General features: G+C 41.1%; 2 protein-coding genes, 1 long non-coding RNA gene and 1 other non-coding gene across 4 annotated transcripts in view; 2 read left to right on the plus strand and 2 right to left on the minus strand.

Moving 5' to 3' along the window:
- Positions 1-1,545, plus strand: part of URB1 (URB1 ribosome biogenesis homolog) — a 70,628-nt gene extending 69,083 nt beyond the window's left edge. The window contains exon 39 of the mRNA XM_037905183.2: positions 238-1,545. Coding sequence (XP_037761111.1) covers positions 238-443 — 206 coding nt within the window. The 3' untranslated portion in view covers positions 444-1,545. The remainder of the gene's footprint in view (positions 1-237) is intronic.
- A 5,400-nt stretch (positions 1,546-6,945) lies between these two features.
- Positions 6,946-21,567, minus strand: LOC102941485 (melanocortin 2 receptor accessory protein). Its single transcript, XM_037905197.2, has 3 exons — positions 21,457-21,567; positions 16,355-16,454; positions 6,946-7,439 (listed from the first exon to the last, which is right to left on the minus strand). Exons 1-3 carry the CDS (start codon positions 21,560-21,562, stop codon positions 7,262-7,264), a joined length of 384 nt encoding a protein of 127 aa, XP_037761125.1. The 5' UTR covers positions 21,563-21,567; the 3' UTR covers positions 6,946-7,261.
- Positions 13,259-13,331, minus strand: TRNAF-GAA. The gene has a single exon. It is a non-coding gene; the product is annotated as a tRNA-Phe (tRNA).
- On the plus strand, positions 14,503-21,737 carry LOC122464090. The gene is made up of 3 exons (XR_006287958.1): positions 14,503-14,678; positions 15,814-15,904; positions 21,631-21,737. It is a non-coding gene; the product is annotated as an uncharacterized LOC122464090 (long non-coding RNA).
- The last annotated feature ends 155 nt before the right edge of the window (positions 21,738-21,892 follow it).

Genomic DNA, 21,892 nt, shown 5'->3' on the forward strand with positions numbered 1-21,892 from the left:
ATATTCAAAGATGTCCGAGGCTTCCACTAAAAAGAGGGTATTTTCTATTAGAGGTGGGAAGCGGATGGTCCAAGATGAGCACAAAAAATTAATATCACTTTAAAGGAAAGGATTAGCGAACTCTAGCTTTAAAAACTGTTTTGAAAGGGAAATTTTGGTAAAATAGATTTTCCATGTTACTGTTTTGAAACTGAAGAGTATCTATTCTGATTCCTTTTTTCCTCACTTGTTTCACAGCTTCTTGTGTATTCCTGGCTTCTGTTTACATTGGGGACATTTGGCTTGGAGCACAGGAACCAGATATGTTTATAAGCCATGTCAAATTGATCTGTGGTGGTACAGATGGTAAATTAAATGGTGATGACAAGAAAATGCACAGACAAGCGGAAGAAGCCATGGTATCTCTTTGCAAAGACATTTATTTAGCTATTTTGGGGCATTAATTCTCTATACTGACTCGTACTCAAAATGTCAAACCTATGTCATCACTGCTGGTAACCATGAAATCCTCTTTGAATTGTACTGTGTACAAATCTAACTTGTTTTCCATACACTTCTACCAGCCCAGAAAAAGAGAGCAAGACTTAAAAGAATTCTGTACACGGAGAATCTAGCAGTAGAATATTCAAGCAGTATTTGCTCTTTCTTTTGCAGACAAGGGCAAGGTGGGATGCTGGAGCTATGATGTAACTTATACTGAAAACATTTTTTACTTTCTAAAATACTAAAAAGAAAAATTGCTGGTTACTGCAATGCCTCCAAACTCATTTTCATTTCCCCACTGGCCAGAGAACACAAGTCCTAGCCATCAGAACCAAGGAGGAGACATTACTATGGCAAAGACCTATGTTCGCACACTTCTGAAGAGATGAGGGATGGTCTTCTATGTGCTTATCTGTGTCCTAACCACTGCTTTTCCAGAGAGTGGGGATGAGTGTTTCTGAAGCAGACCCAACTTCTGCATCATAGAGAAAGAAAAATGTGAACCTGAGTCTCCTGTGTAACAGTGACATGCACTAGGTTACTCCTGACTAGGACAGTCTAAAGACTCAGATTTCAATCGGATAATGATTGGTCCTTCTGCCTGTTTTCTCAGTAAAAGCATAAGGCTTTGGTACTGCTTCACTTATGTTAAATCCAAGTGTTGCTTTCTTCAAATTAAGACAAAAAAATAGTATAATTGACCAAAACAAGACCTAAATGAATTGTTCCTCATCAATTCAAATTGTATTCTGCTGCACATTGTTCATGAAATCTAATTAAAGATTTCTTGAACAAGACCTGGAAGGGGCAATTTAATGTACCATTTCAGATATGCAAACATGGAGATACTGCATTTCAAGCTTTGAAATGTAAAACAGGGTTTTTTATAATGCCTCATATGTGCTATGCATAGGTACAGATTTCTAACTCAAAGTGAAATCAGATATACACACTCCATTTAATGTTTATAGAATCTGTTTTTAATACAAGTGTAACATTTCAGGTTCACATCATAGTGTGGAATTATATTTTATATGTTAATATATTCTGAAATATAATTTATTTTCTTGTAGTTTTTATTCATAGTATCAGTCTATTTGAAGATGATTTTTAAAAAATATAAAACCATTCTCTTTGCTTGTTCAGTGAAAATATATTTTATTCCAAAGGGCCCATCAGGGGTTGTACAGTCATACAACTTAGGCCTAAAATTTGACAACCATTTAAAATGATGGGAATGTTCTTTTCAATTAAAAAAAAGCATTTTCTTTTTTTTTTAAAAAAAGAAAGTTCACTGTTGCCAAGAAGTAGGATATTAAAGCCATAGCTGCCATTTTGGTGTGACATACCAAAAATAACATGTGAGCTGCACCCAGCAACCAAGAGAGAACTTTATTCTCAGACCTTTATGTAGTGCTAACACAGGGATCAGCAACCTTTGGTATGTGGCCCGTCAGGGAAATCTGCTGGCAGGCTGGGATGGTTTGTTTACCTGCCACACCCGCAGGTTCGGCCGATGGCAGCTCCCACTGGCCGCAGTTTGCCGTTCCAGGCCAATGGGGGCTGCGGGAATCGGCGAGGGCTGAGGTCTGTGCTGGCCGCTGCTTCCCGCAGCCCCCATTGGCCTGGAACGGCGAACCGCGGCCAGTGGGAGGTGAAATGAGCGGAACTTGCGGATGCGGCCGGTAAACAAACTGTCCTGGCCCGCCAGCAGATTTCCCTGACGGGCCGTGTGCCAAAGGTTGCCAGTCCCTGTGCTAACACATTGCTGTTGCTTATGCTGGTACAGAGACACATTTCTTTTTTAAATGGTACTTTCAAAAACATTAACCAGAAGGAAACTCCTTATCATGTAAATGAGCTGACAAGTTAAAACTATTACAGTTTGGCCTGTGAAGGACATACAGTTCACATAGACTTTTATCAGTGGGGCTTATCTAAATCTTCATTTGGGCACTTTTAAAAATAAGGATTGATTTCCAACTGGTGAGCTGCAATCTGTTCTACAAATGTGGTAATTAGGTACTTTTAAAAATACTGGGTAAGTGGCCAAACATCTTTAAAATTTCATATGATCTATTGAATGATTTGTTTTACTGCCCCACTATAAATGCTTTCTAAGTAAACTGTTTATGTGGGCACTTAATTTAACATTTAAAAATATATTAAAAAGATAAAAACAATGAGGAGTCCGGTGGCACCTTAACAAGACTAACACATTTTTTTGGGCATAAACTTTCATGGGTAAAAACCCCCACTTCTTCAGATGTGGAGTTTTTACCCACAAAAGCTTATGCCTAAATAAATCTAAAGGAGTACTTGTGGCACCTTAGAGACTAACCAATTTATGCCATAAGTACTCCTTTTCTTTTTGCGAATACAGACTAACACGGCTGCTACTCTGAAACCTAAATAAATCTGTTAGTCTTTAAGGTGCCACCGGACTCCTCGTTGTTTTTGTGGATGCAGATAAACATGGCTACCCCTCTGATATTAAAAAGATATAACAGCAATGTCAATAAAAAACAAATGCAATGAATATACCCAAGAAAACTAATCTACATTTTGAACCAAGGAGCTGCACTACTTTAAATAAAGTAAGTTGCCTGTTTTGGCCCTGGTCCTACAATGAGAACTGTGTCGACGGATCACCACTGAAGTCAATGGGGCTTTTCATGAGAGGGTCACCCTTAGTTCTCATTGTTGGGGTCACAGCCTTTAAAGTTCAGTAAAGATGTGATCCCATTGTCCATTGATGGATTCTGTGGACTTTGAATTGGGTCTAAACGTACTTCCCTTTGTGTACCGCGTGTGAAATGGATTTCTAGTTTTTAGCAGCAGTTGGTATTTCTCAGGATTTAAAGTAGACCAGGAAAGATGTGGCTCAATGGTAGTACTACAGCCCTGGGGCATTCTGACTGGTTCAGCAAGGGGTTGCTGAAGTAACAAGAGAAAAGAATTTTAGGCCTCTAGACAGGTTTCAGAGTAACAGCCGTGTTAGTCTGTATTCGTAAAAAGAAAAGGAGTACTTGTGGCACCTTAGAGACTAACCAGTTTATTTGAGCATGAGCTTCGATGAAGTGAGCTGTAGCTCACGAAAGCTCATGCTCAAATAAACTGGTTAGTCTCTAAGGTGCCACAAGTACTCCTTTTCTTTTTAGGCCTCTAGAGTGGAGGTTTCTTAATAGGCTGATTCAGTAGAAATCAGGATTCTTTGAGAGGCATTTGGCATTAAGATTTTTTTTTTTTAAGGAGCTCAGCTTGATTTTGAAGCATATAAAGGGACTGGACTTGAGTCCTACTGCTGTGGAGTTTGTAGCCTACAGAAGGGGGTAGAACTCTAGCAAACCATGAAACCTGGCAAACCACAAGGAGGAGCATTCACCTTCAGAAAAGTATGTGAAGAAAAATCCACACTGAGAGGATTGGTAAACTTGAGATGCCCAGAAATTGGTGTAGGTAGGAATGTCACCAGAAGGGAAGCTATTCTTCCCCAGAAGTATTTAGCATTTTTTAAGGGGTGGATTGCATTTTAGTATATTTAATATTAGTTTGTTTTCCAGGTTATTCTGGAATTATATATTTATTCTGTGTATAATGCTATTGTTTTCTTAAAGTAATTTAAAAACATATTTTATTTCCTTGTTCTTTGGACTTTGTATAAAAAATAATAATCCATCTTAGGTTTCCATATCACGCTGAACTGTTACCTATAATGTCAAGGAAATAATAGAGTATAAGTAACTTAAGTGGGTCTGTGCTTGAATCATGCCACATTGTAACTAAAAAAGAGAACACCAGTTGATTGAGTGATTTAACATACTTCAGCAATCCCCTTAGAATCCATCCATTGCCAATAGTTCTTGATACCAAGTAGATCTCTGTCACAGGCTATCATTAGTCAATGAGGAGGATGTCCACCAGTTCAGACTGAAGGCCTGAGCAGGTCAATTGGTGCAATGATCTGTTAGCACCACTTAAGCAGAAAAACATCCAGGGTGAAATCTTGGCCCTATTGAAGACAATGGAATTTTGCCAGGATTTCACCCCAAATATTTATTTATTATGTCAGCCATGAACCCTGCCAAGTATCTCATGCAGTACTCTCCAATCTAATAAAAGAGGAGCACATCTGAGGAAAAAAGGGGGAAGGCTGCGGTGGCCATATCTATTTGCCTATTAGAAAGTGAGGTGCTTCGACATTTCCTTGCTAATAACCTGCCTTCAATTCCTGGCAATCATTTCCACACTCACCCACCTGATCCATGACTCAGTGTGACTCAAGCCACTTTAACCCCTGGTATTTCTGAGTCTATTGCTGATAGATAGACGTGCTTTAAAAAATATTCTACAGTACTATTCGCAGTATCACCAACCCCCAACATTAAATCATGACGAGATTTTTTTTAAAGGTTATGTTGTCTGGTCTCTCTGATTTTTGAACTGCCCTTGTCCATCCTCAGTGTGTGTGAGACAATTAGAATTGCCAGTTCCCAGATTTGTAGCATATGGTGATTCCATGGCCTGCTTGATGGTACGAAGCTTCCAGCTTCTCTCCAAACCCCACAGTTCTAATTAATTAATTCTGTGTCCCACCCAGCCCAGCAATTATTTATGCAGCCCTCACATCAGTACTGCTCCCTAGCCCCCACATCATCTTGTCCTTGCCAGCCTGGCCTCTGCTCATCCTACAGCCTTAAGAGTTCTTCACCCCTGTCTCCCAGGCCCTTCCCCCTTCTCCTTCCTAGGCCTGGGGGTGGGGAAGCTCCAGTGGTCTTCACCCACCTTTTCCTTCCCAGGCCTGGTGTTGTAGGGATGGAATGGGAGGAGGAGGGGCCAAGACTAGACTGACCCATTGTTCACAGGAGGAAAGAGGAAATTCCCTCCTCCTTAATCCTGTCCTGTAAGAATGGTTTCCGCTGCTCCCTCTCACTCCTACCTGACCCAAAAACCTATCTGGCTCCTAAGAGCATGAGGAGTGAAAGTTATGCCTATCTTCTGCATCAGATCTGATTGGCTGCTCTTCCCCAGGAAGCAGAAAAGTTGGAGGGGGTTTTACTTTTCCTCCAGACAGAGGGTTGGAGTTTCTCATGTCATCACCAGACTGGCTCCAGCCCTGGCCAAAATCACATTGATTGTGAAGAAATCCCAAGAGTTGGTAACACTGCAAGTTGTTGCGCTGATAATAAAACAGTCAGAAGTAAAAAACTACAAAGTTTTCATCTGACACCAAGGTAGCAATCAAATAATGGCAGAGTTTCAGTGTTAACATTTTCCTTCTGGTCATTACTTTGGTATTAAAGCAGACTAGAAATTGGTTTATACAATCTTTCAGAGGGCTACCGGGTCATGATTAGCATCACTTGCCAGCTTTATTTACAAATACACTTCAGTTTGTTTATGGTAAGAAATGCTGCTTTTGACCATTTATTCTAAACAGAGCAGGTAAACTTTTTTTAAAGTAACCAGATATTTTTAAATATAAAACAAAGTAAATAAAACACATTCTGTTATACTTAAAAGAATAGCTGAATTTGAAGCTGGTGGAGCCAGGTGCAATTCTCTGCTCTGCAGTCACAAGGCTTTTAAATTTGATATTGCTCTAAAAGTGGCCAGATAATGCAATATGCTAAGATGAGGTTGGCAATGAGAAGATGAGCTGAGGACAGGCGCCTGAGGAAATAAGATTGATGACTATGGTCATGATGCATTTCATAAGGAATAAGTATTGCAGGAAAAATATTTAAATCTAAGCTGTCCAATACCATCAAAGGGTTCTCTTGAAATTAATAAAACCTTTGATCCTGCAAAAATTTACACTTCTTATCTCCATGTACGTGAACAGCTTAGCTGAAGATGATATCTAGTGCATAAAGGCAAGCCCAATACATAACAGTTTGCAGGATTGGAATCTACTTTGGTATTCTACACCAGTGGTTCTCAACCAGGGTATGTGAACCCCAGGGGGTAGGCAGAGGTCTTCCAGGGGGTACATCAACTCATCTAAACATTTGCCTCATTTTACAACAGGCTACATGAAAAGCACTAGTGAAGTCAGTACAAACTGAAATTTCATACAAACAATGACTTGTTTACACTGCTCTGTATACTATACAGTGAAGTACAATATTTATATTCCAATCAATTTATTTTATTTGGTAAAAATGAGAAAGTAAGCAATTTTTCAGTAATGGAGTGTTGTGACACTTTTTTGTATTTTTATGTCTGATTTTTGTAAGCAAATAGTTTTTAAGTGAGGTGAGACTTGGGGTACACAAGACAAATCAGACTCCTGAAAGGAGTACAGTAGGCTGGAAAGGTTGAGAACCACTTTTATATACCTCTGTTTGCCGGAACAGCCCCTGCTCACAGCCACACTGGAGTAAATCAGAGTAATATACTTGACAACACAAGAGTTGCTTCAGATTTACAAACATGTAACTGAGAGCAGAATCTGTCCCTGATTATTTTTTTAAGTTTTTGTTACATCTGGTACATTAGTAACTTGACAATGGTCAACATTTGCAAGATCTGGGATTATTCAGCACCTCTAATAATCAGCAAGTCTAGCTAGGTGCCTAAATGGCTTGAGAAGCCTAACTCGTTAGGCATCGAGGTTTGAATATTTTGAATTTTAGCCTTAGTTTTTAAAATTATTTTTGTTCTCTTTTTCAGGGCTAATTTAGTTTAATTTTACACAGCTACTAATAGGTATCAAGAGCATTCTTGTGTCTTCCCACTCTGATTGGTTTTTAAGGAATCCATTTCCAGCTGTCACTCAAGCCGAGATACTTCCATGAATTTCCATGATACTTCCAATTTCATCTGAAAAAGAATTACGTAGTTCAGTAGCGATCAAGTCTGAGTTCGGGCTGCTGAGATGATCACAATGCAGCCGCTCAACATTGGAGCTACTTTCTTCCAGATGTTCTATCCGGTTCCCTACAAGCACTTGTCTGTAATGTGTGGAAAGGGAAAAAAAGCGTTGTTAGAGAGGACTTCAATTTTGGAGACATGCTGCAGATCTCATGTAAATATAATTAGAGTTTATAAACATTATAGATTATTATATTCTAACAGAAAAGGTATTGCAACCAACATGAGATAACCGTTTTGGACCTCATGATGATGGATAAAGATGAGTTAATTACTGGACTGGAAGCTAGTTGGTTGTCTAGGCGCTCACGATCATGACCTGATTACATTCAATATGGGTGCACAGAGGACAGTCCCAACCACTAGTCTATACTCTTGATGCTTCAAAAGGGCTAATTTCCCCAAACGGAGGGAAATTATGAGCAAAATTGATTGGGAGGAAAATTTTAGACAAATGTGTTTGAAAACTGGGAGCTCTTTAAGAAGAGTTTATTAGATGACCAAAAGCCATGATTCCACAATCAAGAGGACGACTTTGGCTAAAAGATCCTCTGAGTTCAGTGGCAAAGCAAAGGCAGCAATAAGAAATTAAAAAAGAACATATAACAAATGTAAAAAGGGAAAATTGATATTAATCTATATAAGTTAGAAGTTATGACGTGTAAAAAAAAAACAATAAGAAGTTAAAGACAGCAGGGAAAAGTCCATGGCAGTCAGAGCTAAGTAAATTAGTTAGGAACAATTGTTAGGAACAAAAGAAATTCGAGCAATGGCATAGGCCCATTACTAGGTAAATATAGTGCGATTGTTAATGATGATGCAGAAAAGGCAGAAATTTTCAATAAATATTTCGGTTCTATATTTGGAAAGAAGCAGGATGATGTATTCATATCACATGAGGTTGATGAAGTATTTTCCAATCTATTAGTGACTAAGGATGATGTTAAACAACATCTAGTAGGGATAAACATTTTTAAATCAGCAGTCTAGATAACTTGCACCCAAGAGTCCTAAAAGAGTTGGCTAAAGAGAACTACCGCTTGCTGATGTTAAATAAATCTTGGAATATTGGGGAAATTCCAGAAGACTGGCAGAGTGCTGATCTGCCAGTATTCAAAAAGGAACAAACTTGATTTCATTATTTCATGAGATTTATGAATGTGGCTGAAAAAGGTAACTGTGCAGATGTAATATACTTTGATTTTTACCACACAACATTTTGATTAAAAAATTAGCATTAGACAATAAAGCATACATTAAATGGATTAAAACCTAGCTAATTGCTAGATCTCAAAAAGTAGTTGTCAATGGGGAATCCTCATGGAATGGCAGTGTTTCTACTGGGGTTCCACAGAGAAAGGTACTGGGCCTTCTATTAAACATTTTCATCAATGATCTGGAAGTAAATATAAAACCATTACTGGTAGAATCTGTGGATGACACAAAGAGTGGAAGAATGGTAAATCATGAGGACAAGGCAGTCATACAGTGCAATCTGGTTACTTAGTAAACTGGGTCCATTCAAACAAAATGCTTTTTTAATACAAGTAAATGCAAAGCTATACAGTTTAGGAACAAAGAATGTAGACTACACTTACAGAATGGGAGACTATAGCAGTGTCTGTGAAACAGGTTTAGGGGGCATAGTGGGACAGTAACTCAACATGAGCTCCCACTGTGATACTGTGGCAAAAAGGGCTAATGTGATCCTTAGGTGTTTAAACAGGGGGGTAGTGAACAGGGGAGAGAGAGAGAGTGTAGATGATTTTACATCTGTATATGGCATTGATAAGTCTGTTACTGAAATAGTGCATACAGTGCCGGTATCCACATACAAAAGAATGTCGAAAAATTGGAAAGGGTGCAAAAAAGAGAGACAAAACATTATTCAAGTGCTGGAAAAAATGCTTTACAGTGAGAGACTTAAAGAATATCAGCTCCATCTGCTTATCAACAAGAAGATTGAGAGGTGACTTAATTACAGTGTATAAATATCTTTACAGGGAGAAAATACCACTACTACTAAAGGATGTTTTAATCTAGCAGAGAAAGGCATAACAAGAAGCTGGCTGGAAGCTGAAGCCAGACACATTCAAATTAGCAATTTTTAAATTTAAATAAATTCTTAATGGTGAGGGTGATCACCCGTTGGAACAAACTACCAAGGGAAGTGATACATTGTCCTTCTTTTGATGTCTTCAAATCAAGACTAATGCCTTTCCGGAAGATATACTTTGGGCCAAATACTAATTATGCTTTAGTCAAACAAATCTTATTGTACTCAAAACAGGCCTAGCTGGATGAGATGTAATGGCTATGGCTGTGAGTTTGTCACGGAGGTCATGGATTCTGTGACTTTCCATGACTTCTGCAGTGGCCACTACAGCTGGCCCGGGGGCAGCCTGAGCAGCTCAGGCAGCCCCCAGGCCAGCCACACCAGCCACTGGTAGGGAAGGCTTGGGTGATCCCCATTTCCCCCCCCAGCAGCAGCAGGAGTTCGGTGTGGGAGGGGGGTGAGCGTGCTGTGTGGTGCTTACGTCGGGGGGGGCTCCTTGGAAGTGGCAACATGTCCCTCCCTCAGCTCCTAGCAGATGGCTCCGCGCATTGCCTCCCCTGCAGCTCCCACTGACTGCAGTTCGCAGCCAATGGGAGCTGTGGAGCCGGTGCTCGGGGTGGAGGCAGTGCACGGAGCCCTCTGGCCGCATCTTCACCTGGGGGGAGCCATGAGGAGCCAGGAAGGGAGTCTGCCAGCCCTACCAACTGCCCCCTCCAGCAACAGCAGGGGTCCTGGGCCGCACACTGCCCCCTCCCCAGAGCACCTGCGGTGCTCCGTGGGCTGTTTCCCGCAGAGCACCAGCGGCGTCTCCGAGGCCACCCCAAGATTCGGTCGGGGTATATAATACAAGTCATTGACTAGTCATGGGCCATGAATTTTTGTTTATTGCCTGTGACCTGTCCATGACTTTTACTAAAAATACCTGTGACTAAAACATAGCCTTAGTAATGGCCTGTAATATACAGGAGGTCAGACTAGATTATCTAATAGTCCCTTCTGGCCACAAACTCTATGAAACCCTCGGCTGGTATGGCTGGCTATGGGATTTCAGTGTTACTGGATATATTATGCATAATTCTACAGAAACATTTTTCTCAGCCTGCCTTCCCTGTGAAAAAAATAAAACAAAAAATTAAAGAAAGGGATCCAGATTCAAAGTATGTTTCTACCCAGAAGAATATTCATATTTTAGTTACCATTGCTGTCTTGTTCTGACAGATGGTGAGGAAAGGACTGAAAATATTAGAAACCAAGTATTATATCCTTATTAGGCCTTGAAACTTAGTGCACTTCCCTAGGAAATCCAGACCCTTCCTTTCTACCCTCTATACCTTGTTGCAAAGTCTGAAGCACCGATTACACACTAATAAGTTTTAACAATATCTTGAAATATCAGGGAAGGAAAATGCATTGGTTTAGGGGAAGAAGGGGAAGTATTATAGTGAGAGCTGTATTTTTATTTTCGTAGATTTTGGGGGAACCTTTATATGAATCCTGGCAAGAGTTTTCAAAAGTCTTTGCAGGCTGTGATCCCAAAACTGACAACCAAGGGCCTGCTGCTGCACCTGCTGAATCCAACTGAAGTCAGCCTGCACACGGGCTGGCAATTGCAGCATCAGGCCCTTAATATTTAAAAACAGTGAAATTGTTCATGACACTTTAGTAATAAAATCAATGATGTTTTGTGGTTAATATTAATGGAACATTATGTCACCTTTTGATGTTCCCCAGTACCACTTTCCTCCTACACAAGTCCCTTTCAGGACTGCACCACTCTTTAAAAACATTGTTATTGCAGGTAGCACTGTCTTATAAGACTGTTTTCCTTAGTGTGCAAGTAAACCTTTGGTCTCGGGAAGACATGCTGTGTTGCTGTTAACTTTTGTTCTGGGTAGAGGGAGCTGTACAAGTAACACAAGAATTTCCCTTCATCTCCGATTACAGTAAATTCTTGAGGCAGGGTTGCCCCCTGGGAACCTGGCTTTGGTGTTGGGCTGAGATTCCTGAAAGAAGGGATTGCCCTGAAAACTGTCTGACCACCTCTGTTCCAGGATTGATGTATATGTGCAAATAAAACAAGTTACTCTTAATGCATACCGAGGTGCCATATCACTGATTTCATCTCCACTAAGAAACCAGCCTGCAAGGCCCTGGATATCTGCTTTTGCTCACAGAGAGAGAACATTTCTGTATTAATTAGAAGCTTTAGGCCCTGATCTTGCAACTGACAGCATGCAAGCAAACCCTACACCTATGTGGAGATATCTGCTGACTTCAACAGAGCCCCACTCAGGCAAAGGGGTATGTCACACCCATCCAGTTGCTGGACTTGGGCCCTAAAGAATGTTTTCTGCTACCTTTTCTCCTACCTAGTGGCTATTTTTTTAACCTTACCCAAATGATCTAGCAGTGGCAGCAGGAGGATCTTTGTCCTTAGCGTTACCAACTCTTGTGATAGTTGGAAAGAACTGGAGTATATGGTGAAACAGAATGAAAACAGGTAGAAAGTAAATCAAAAAAGGGCAGGTGTGTTGAGCTGGATAGCCTCTCCTGTTCCTAAAATTTCTTACAGTATGTTCTAACATCTAGAAAAACAATACACAAGATGAACTTCAAACTCTAAATAAACAATCCATTATCCAGTGTTCCTTTCAGTTATTGACACCTATAGTTTGTATAAAATGCCCCTAGGGTTTAATTGGTTACCATAGGACTTTCAATGGGTTACATCGGAAATACTAGTTACACTAGAGATTAATATGGCAATATTGTAATACTACACAATACATGTCCTACGTGTTCTCTCTCAATGGCACAGTATAAAAGCTCACCTAATGTTTAGTCTTTTCTGTGTAAGTCTTGCAAGTACTCTGTTTACAGCGAGGAATCTCTCTTTCCTGGGAGAATATTACTTGTGTACAATTTCTCCCACCAGTTCTTTAGGCACAGTAAATTAAAGGGAATTTGCCTCTGTAACCATGTAATTTTATGTTGGATGTGTTTCTTGTATTATGTATGTCTTATTTGGAAATTAGTTTGCCTCCTGCTTTGCAGTTTCTTTGGGAAAGCTGCCTTTTTGTATTGTTGTTACCTTTTGTTAATGTCCCAAAGGCCTTAGCGTGCTGATATATTAGACTGTATTATTACTCCCTTTTACTATTATATTATACTATTGTTTGTGTCTGCTTGTTTGTGATCTAATCTGGAACTTCTCTCTGCCTAACGGCTGGGCTGAATTTTTTGCCTCCTGATCAGCTTATGAACAGCAGTGGGCACAGCCTTCCAGATTCATCCATGTTTACACAAAGTTGTTTGCTCAAAGAAACCAGCAGCAAGCAAAGTAAACTAAACATGGACTGCATCAAATAAAAACCTTACTTAAGCAAAGTTCAAAATCTCCAGTAATGTTAGGTCTACAACCCCACTAAACAAATCAGTGCTATGTGTCAATGGGCATCGCTTTCGTTTGGTCTGTGTCACAGTCACAGAGGTTAGAGATGGAAATGAATGGCTAGATCACCTAGTCCTACTTTTCCTGGAGAGTTCATAAAATCATAGAATATCAGGGTTGGAAGGGACCTCAGGAGGTCATCTAGTCCAACCCCCTGCTCAAAGCAGGACCAATCCCCAACTAAATCATCCCAGCCAGGGCTTTGTCAAACCTGACCTTAAAAATCTCGAAGGAAGGAGATTCCACCACATCCCTAGGTAACCCATTCCAGTGCTTCACCACCCTCCTAGTGAATTTTTTTCCCTAATATCCAACCTAAACCTCCCCCACTAAAGGAACCACTACACTCCCGAAAAACAAGCTACCACTGCACAAAGAGGGATGAAAGGGCATGCCAAAGCCTAGGATTGAACCAGGGACCTTTAAATCTTCAGTCTAATGCTCTCCCAACTGAGCTACCTTAGCAACTACAGAAAGGTAAGGTGACTTGCCCAAGGTCACACAACAGGTTAGTGACACAGCTGGGAATACAACCCAGGTTTTCTGAATCTGAGTCCAGTACCCTGTCCACTAAAACTTATGTTTTTTTGATGTAAAGTCACTTTTCACTGACTGGGAATTGAACCCAGGCTGTGGCAGCGCCAAATCCTAACCACTAGACCACCAGGGAGGCAATTGTCCCCTACTTTGTCAAGTCTAGCTTTAAATTACTCAAATGATGAACTGCATAATGCGAACATGAGTCCATTTGTGATCTCTCTCAGTGTATCCTGGTATGTCACACAGGCCCATGAGGCTGAGAAAGCTATTATGCTCTGCTGTGTCACTAACTCAGAACCTGACTCTAACACCAAGTAGTACCTTGTTCTGCAAGCAGTCCCTTTGAAATGGGACATCTCATACATAGGGAATTACCCAAAGTGAGTAAGGGTGACAAAATCAGGCCTTTGAGCATCAGAGGCTACTAATGAGTAAACCCAATTTAAAATGCAGCCTTTCACTTCCAGGCTGACCAGGACTGTGAATACTACAGAGGCAACATACTCAGCTCCAGTTATAAGAACATAAGAACGGCCATGCTGGGTCAAACCAAAGGTCCATCTAGCCCAGTATCCTGTCTTCCAACAGTGGCCAGTGCCAGGTGCCCCAGAGGGCATGAACAGAACAGGTAACCATCAAGTGATCCATCCCCTGTCACCCATTCCCAGCTTCTGGAAAACAAAGGTTATGGTGGGCAAGTGATTCAAGTAATTTCACAGCAACCTGTCTAACTGATTACGGACCATCCAGCTGGTCACCGACCACGCGCCACTTCGATGGCTTAACGGTATGAAGGACGCCAGAGTCATGAGGTGGTACCTTTCACTCCAGCCATATGACTTTCAGGTCATTCACCAACCCCGAAAGGCCCACGCAAATGCAGACTTCTTTTCCCGGGTAGAAGGGGAAGATGAGGAAGAGGGGCCACCACCAGACACCCTCTTAAAAGGGGGTGTGTGTGATGGGGTGTGCATACCCCGCACTGGGACTGCGGGGGTTAACCCCACACTGTGGGCTGAGGAAGCCATGTCCCATGGCCCTACTGGGCATGCTCAAAGTGCAACACCAGGATAAGAGGGAGCAGCCTGGCTCAGTCTGGGTGGACTGCCGTAGGGGAAGGAGGTGTGTTGCTGGCTCCTGCTGAAGGGCTGCGGGCACTTCATGACGCAGAGGCCAGCTAGCTGACAGCAACCCTCAACCCCTCAGGGTCTGGACATGACTGAGGGAGAGGGAACTGGGAGAACTATGAAGCCACGAGATGCAGAGAAGCGGGTAGGAAGTAACCCAGGGAGTCCTTGTGTGGAGTTGGTTGGACAACTGGAGGCTAGCGTGGTGTGTTTCAGCCAGATCCTTGCTGAGCTGGTGACAGGCAACCCTGCCACTGATGGGGCCCTAGGTTAGGACTCAGAGGAGAGGGAGGGCCTGGGTCCTGCTATCCTGGCTGCCGCCCACCATGAGGTGGTGGTCCATCCTGACGGTGACTGACTCTGGCTGGTAGGTCGCATAGCCCTGAGCCTGGGGGCAGTGATTGATTCCAACCACTAGACTGTGCAGCCACGGCTGGGGGTGCGCAGGTGTGACAGTGGGCTCAACCTGCAACATGGTCTAAGAAATGCTGTATGCAGAGGTAATATCACCCTCATATTCCTACTCAATATTTCCCTGTTTATCCACTCCGTTATCAGAAACTCTTAACCACAGCATCACACTGGGAACCCTTGTTTAGTTGCTTGTTCACCATGACTCCTAACTCCTTCTCAGATGCTGCTTTTCCAGATATAGTCCTCCACCCTGTACATATGACCTACATTCTTTGTTCGCATGATATATGACTTTGCATTTGGCTTTATTAAAATGCAAATTATACGATTGCACCAGCTCACCAAGCAATCCAGATGGCTCAGAACAAGTGGCCTATTCTCTTCATTATTTCCCAATCTTTGTCTCGTCTGCAAACTATCGGTTGTGCTTTTATATTTTCTTCCAGACCATTGATAAAAATATTGAATAACATTGGGCTGAGAACTGATCCCTTCCATAGGCCAGCTAATAGAAAAACATGTCATGCTTTATGCACTGATATATATAAAATTAAGAATGTAGTCATTCTGTCATTTCAAGGTGAGTCAGGGTTGTGACAGATATTGCAACCCATGCAGTATCTTTGGGGACCGTTTGATTAAATTTATGGATGGTTTAGTATGATAGCGTTCTGCTCTATGGTGGAGGGTTACCACAGGTCTCCAGTGGGGAGTGATTAAGGTGAGCCACTTAAACTGTAAACAGCCCCCGATGTACCATCCCCTAGGGGTGGTTCTTGCATATACTGGCTCAAAGTGGGTTTTCAGAGACTAAGAATATTTAAAGGCTGAGGTTAAATGGAATCACTGTCTTCCTTCTGATTCAGCAAATGGACAGGACCTTTGGTCCTAAGCAGACCCCAAACCTTGCTGAAGGGTTGGAAGGGATGTTGGCCTACCAGACTCACCGTGTGGAAGGTGGGTGATTTCTGGTATGTTTAGTAAGCATGTAGAACTTGTGGTTTTTTTATATTCATTGTGTGTCTCTGTAATGGTTTTGCCGTGTGACTAAATGTATTTTGCTTTGGAAGATCTGCATGGTACTTGTAACTGCTGGTACACACTGGGCATTGTTCTCCAAGAGAGAGCACAGACCAGGTGCTGGCATTTAGGTAGACTGACTTGCTGAGGATACCACAGAGTATGTCAGGGGGCTGTACAGTCTTTACATCCCAGTCTGAAGCAAGTGGGACAAGGGTCCCTGCTCAGAGACTAGTGACAGCTGGAAACCTGAGACCTCATTGGGCACCCCTGGAGTGCAACAGAGGTGGGATACAAGTGCAGTTACTCTGGAACTGTGAACAAGTGTTACATGCTGATTATAATGTGAATTAAACATATCATCTGCAGTATAACAGCCTTACTTACTTGACTGGTGTTGACCCAGATCGGGACATGTAGAGCAATATAAGGAACAGAAACCCCACAAATGCAGCAAGCCCAACCCAAAAGGCTATGACAATTGAATCTGTTAAAAAAGAAAAAAGAAGCATGCAGCATCAACGATAGAGTGTCAAATAAAAAAATGTGCAGATAAAACTGATCTCAAAGCATTTTATACCATTTAATTAATTAAATTTTACTTTACCACTGAATGGTATTATTCTCGCTATTCATGATGGGGAAATTGAGGCACAACTTGATTAAGTGACTGTCCAAAGTCATACTGCAAGCCACTGTAGAGTGTATCTGGGAATGAAATAAAGCAGGGATCGGCAACCTTTGGCACACAGCTCACCAGGGTAAGCCCTCTAGCGGGCTGGGCCAGTTTGTTTACCTGCCACATCCGCAGGTTCGGCCAATCACAGCTCCCACTGGCCACGGTTTGCCGCTTCAGGCCAATGGGGGCTCCAGGAAGCAGCGACCAGCACATGCCTCAGCCCGTGCCGCTTCCCGCAGCCCCCATTGGCCTGGAGCGGTGAACTGCAGCTAGTGGGAGCTGCGAATGGCTGAATCCGCGGACGCGGCAGGTAAACAAACCGGCCCAGCCCGCTAGGGGGCTTACCCTGGCGGGCCGCGGGCCAAAGGTTGCTGATCCCTGAAATAAAGCAATCCTAATTCTAGTCCCCTGCTCTAATCACTAATGTGACCAGCACTACATATATCTTTGGAAAAGCAATATATTACACATAAGAAGGTTTTGATAATTTTATCCATTTGCAGATTACACAACTCAGTTCCTACCACAGAATCTCGGAACTCCAGTGTATGCACCTGTTATTTTAAAGGAAAACTGCACCCATATTGCTCAGCCTAACAGTCTATGAAGCAAATTCTGCCCTTAGATGCATGAGTTCCTATTGAACTCAATAGGAGCTCTGTGAATGCATTCAAAGGATGGAATGTGATCCTTAAACTCTTGCCAGCCAGGAATTTTAAAATTGACCTTTCAGAGTCTAAGGATGGAGGGAACAGCTTGTTGAAAAGTGCTAGGCTCACAAGCAACATCAATGTGTCAGTCCAATGGAAAATTCTGTACCGTAGCTTTCAAGTAGCTTTAGCACATGCTTGACTGTCAGAAGTGTGTGTTTAATAGCATTTCCAGGACTGGCTGCTCTCTTCTGGGGTCAGTGTGGAACTGTGCTACCCAGCCTTAACATCGTGAGGTGCCAGGGGCAGAACATCTGTGAAGTGTAATGAATTTATAAGCAGACGTTAACTTCTGTTGAGGTGAAAAACAAGGGTCATTGACTCAACAGGCAAATGTTTACTAAGATAAAATAAATGTTTATCTCAAAGAACAAAAAACTGACGTTCATTGAAATAAACTCAATGTGTAGGATTACATGCTTCTACTGAAAACACCTGGAATGTATCAGCAATTAGAGCCATAAATTTTACATGGGGTACCCATTTTATTCCCTATTAAACTATCTATCTAAAGTTAAAGCTCACCTATTTAGGATTCTTATCAGGCAGTTGAGATTTGGCCACACTAACTAGATTTGGGTCACTGACTAACAGAATGGTGCAAAATGATGGCAAGAAAATTCCAAGCCTACTAGAGTTTCAACTCATTTTGGTTTGAATTTTGAAAACAAAATTCAACCCAGGTTTAAAGAAGGAATTGCCAAGTGGAGTCAAGGCTCAGAGTTTTGACTCAGATTCAGGATGCTGTACAGCTCCTTCAAAAGACCCTTGCCAGGCTCTGAGGAGGTATAGAACACCTATAATGCAGCCCCCTGAAGACTAAAGTTGGGGAAGCAGCCATCTACAGCACCTGAAGATGCCAGACATGTGATAAACAAGCCAGACAGTGCCCCAGAAATATTAGACTGCAAAGCGGGGATTGTAGAGCACTGGCCTGGCCTCTCTCCCCAGTAAGTCTTTAAAGTAAGGAGGGAGGCTCTTGTATTGGGAGAGACAGAGTGTTCATACTCCAAGCAAATCTCAAGGGCTTGAAATGATGAAAAACAGTGTGAACTGCATCTGGCGGTTTGGAGTCATAAAACTCAACACAAACCAGAACTAGAGGGGATTGTCCAGCTTTAATAAGAAATAGTGTTATTCATGGAGCTCACAGGAACCAATCAAAGTACAACTATTTACATATGTAATGGAGGAAAACATCACTCTAGATCTCAGGGTGGTATTTGAACTTGGGAGATAAACAGTAGACGTTTCCTGTTTTCAGCCTTTCACCAATTGGGATTTTCTTCTTTTCTTTAACAGATTTTATTCTAACAGTTGATAAAAGATTTTTACATGACTATATTTTTTCACCTGCCTTTTTATAACTCGATTACAGGGTCCGCTTAATTTATTATTTTAGTAAAAAATGGGTAAAACTGCCCAATGCTATTAATAGAAAGAAAAATCTTTGAGTAATTCTCTGAAGTGATGCATCATTCCTCTTGTCCTCATGGCTGGCTTCAGATTCATCAGCAAGAGAAACTCAGCCCTGTAATGTTCATATTGGACCAAAGGAACAAAAGTTTGCATTAAAATTGACCTGCACAGGAGAAAAAAATTGCTTATTTCCTTTTTTGCTTTGTTTGAAGTTGAAAATTCAGGTTTAGTCCACTCTAGAACATTGGCGAATAGAAAACTAGTGATATTATGACATCTCACAAGAGACTGAAGCTCAGATGCAGCAACGCACTTAAGCCTGTGCTTAATATAATCCTGCATACAAGGCCCATTGGCTTCAAATTGGGTGCTCTACTGTCCCATTTTTGCTGATCCAGCTGTGCAAAAGGGACTTACAGCTGGTTTATGGCAGCAGTTGAGGGTTCCTTTAGTCTAAGGTAATCCTCAACTTTGCCCATCCCTCCAGCACGAGCAGAGTGACCTTTCCAAGGCAGGGCCAGAGCACAATGGGGCCTTGAGGACCATTATCTGCCAACAAGTTAGTAGCTGTGTCAGACCAGGGCAACTCTCAGGCTTTCAGCTCCCAAGCTCTTGCCTCTCTTGAGTGGATACATGCATCCCTGCCTTCACTGTGTTATTCCCAGCACAGAGTTGCTCACACTTGTTTTCTTTCTCTTTATAGATTGTTAATAGGTGTAACTGCTACACTTATAAGTTACCCCACAGCACTTCCTATGCAAGCCTACTTTATTCTTAAGGTAAAAAGCATTTCAGAGAAAATATTAAAAACCATAAAAGACCCTACATACATGCTAATATGTTTACCACAGCTCACTCTAACAGGGATTCTGGCAGGAGCACTCCTTTAGTTTCCTCACCCAAGGAGATTCCTTGTGGTTACAAGTTCATCACAGCTCCAGCTCAGAACAAGCACCCAGACCATCCAACCCTACCCTAAGGATTAGGGTCCTTTGTGGACCAGGGGTCTTGTCCATTTGCTAGAGCAGGATGAAAGGCCTGAGCCAGTTTAAAACTAGGCTATTTATCCAAAAAGCCTTTCTTTGTCTGTTAGCCCCTGGAGGTCTATGCAAACCTCTCCAGAAGGGTGGCTTCAAAGGGCTGATAACAGAGGAAATACATTGGCCTCCCCCTTCCTACTAGAGAAGGTACCATAAAATTCCACAAGAATCTTACACTATTGCATTAATACAAACTACACAAAGATATCAAACCTAATTCATTAAGGTTTAAATTAATCCAATACAGTTTACTTAGGATATAGCAAGATACTGGCAGTCTGTCACAGCAGTTCTCTATCCTATGCAAGGGTGGTTCAGCCTCCAGCAGTCCCTAAAATCTTCAGAAGAGGCTGAAAACAGATGTAAAGACACCTATTCCCCAGCCCTTCCCAGGTGCACCAAGCATTGCTCTGCTCCACCTGGAGGTTAACCCCAGGACTTTTCAGATGTTACAGTTTCAATATTATCAATTACTTTGCACTACAGAGAATGTTTCTTGTATGGCTGTTATACAAATAAGCAAAAGTCTTTCAAGACTATAATTTATTCTTTGTAGACTAGATCATTGATAACAATGTGAAGTTTTTTGAACCTTTAATATAGAACTTCTAACATTTCTTTGGTAATAAGTTAAACAGGAACCAATAATGCAATATAATATTTGTCTTTTGTCACTTAACCATAAATTCCACCTGTCTGATACATATTGGTTTTTAATTCATCTCTGGTGAATTTATCCTTTTGGCTTCCATAGGATGAAAACATGGAGTTACACTAGGAATGAATTTGACCTATCATGTTAAGTAATAATTTAAGATTTCATTAATATTTATTACACTCAAAATGGAAATTCTAATTTTCTCTAAGTGGAGTTATTATAATTGGATGAAATGACTGACATCTTATTTCTTCATCAATTGAAAATAAATATCAAAGGCTAAAGGAATCTACTTCCATGGCCATACTGTATATATGATTCATACAAGCACTTGGTCTTAGGTTTGCACAGCACCCAATGATGCCCATTATAATGCATTATTTTTGTTATGGTAATAAACATCAATATGATTAGTTAGAGATGAATGTCAGATAAAGTGTGTGTGTTCAGCTTCTTGTTACTGATTAACCAAAATTTAACTTGTTTCTCCATTAAGATCTAAAAACTTATATAAATTTTAATGCAAGCCTGGCATTCCATGAAGAAAACCACTATTACTGACAAAAAAAATCTATATAGAGTAACAAAAGATTATTTTGTTACTCTATTATGCAAACAGTTAGGAGTACAACAAACTACTGATTAACATCTCAGAATAGGCTTCCATTTAGTAAATTGTTTTTAAAAAAATCTTTCCAATTAGATGGGTTAATATCAAAATCTTTCTCAAATATATATACTGTACAGTAAATGAAATAATATTGCAGTATTAGTATCAACTACCATTAGAACCTAATAAGTGTTGTGAGCGTTTGGAAATACAGAGGGTCATCTATACAAATTATGCATATATATAACCCACTATAGTCTATGTTACAAAGAGAAACATGATAGTGAAGATATTAAGGGAGCTTATTCAACATATTTTGTCTTATCTAACTCTTAACATACTAGATCAGCAGCTGTTACTATGCAATACTTACATTTATTAGCCTTCAACTTCCTTTCATCTACAGGAACTGGATCCAAATAGTCCCAGTAATATTCATAAGACCAATAATACTCAGATGAGTTTGTTCTGATAGCCATTTCAGTAGTGCATTTCAATCAGCTCAGAACTCCAATCTAATACTCTTTTATTTTCCACCACACTTCAGTGTCCTCATTATAGAGATTGCATAACTGATGCCTGCGTAAATCATTCTGGAAGTCCTCAGATCCTGCAACTCAAGGACTGCTTAGATACCATTTAGTAGAAATGAACGTCAGACTATGACAGACACCTAACAGCAACATCTGGGGCTGGTGGGCAATTATGTACTAGCTATTTTGCACCCTGCTTTGTATTGACATGGATGTCCATTAAACAGTAATAGAATGGACAAAAGCCAAAATGACTTATAAACTATTCCCAATGAG

The sequence above is a fragment of the Chelonia mydas genome, chromosome 1, assembly GCF_015237465.2.
Source record: "Chelonia mydas isolate rCheMyd1 chromosome 1, rCheMyd1.pri.v2, whole genome shotgun sequence".
Taxonomy (NCBI): Eukaryota; Metazoa; Chordata; order Testudines; family Cheloniidae; genus Chelonia; species Chelonia mydas.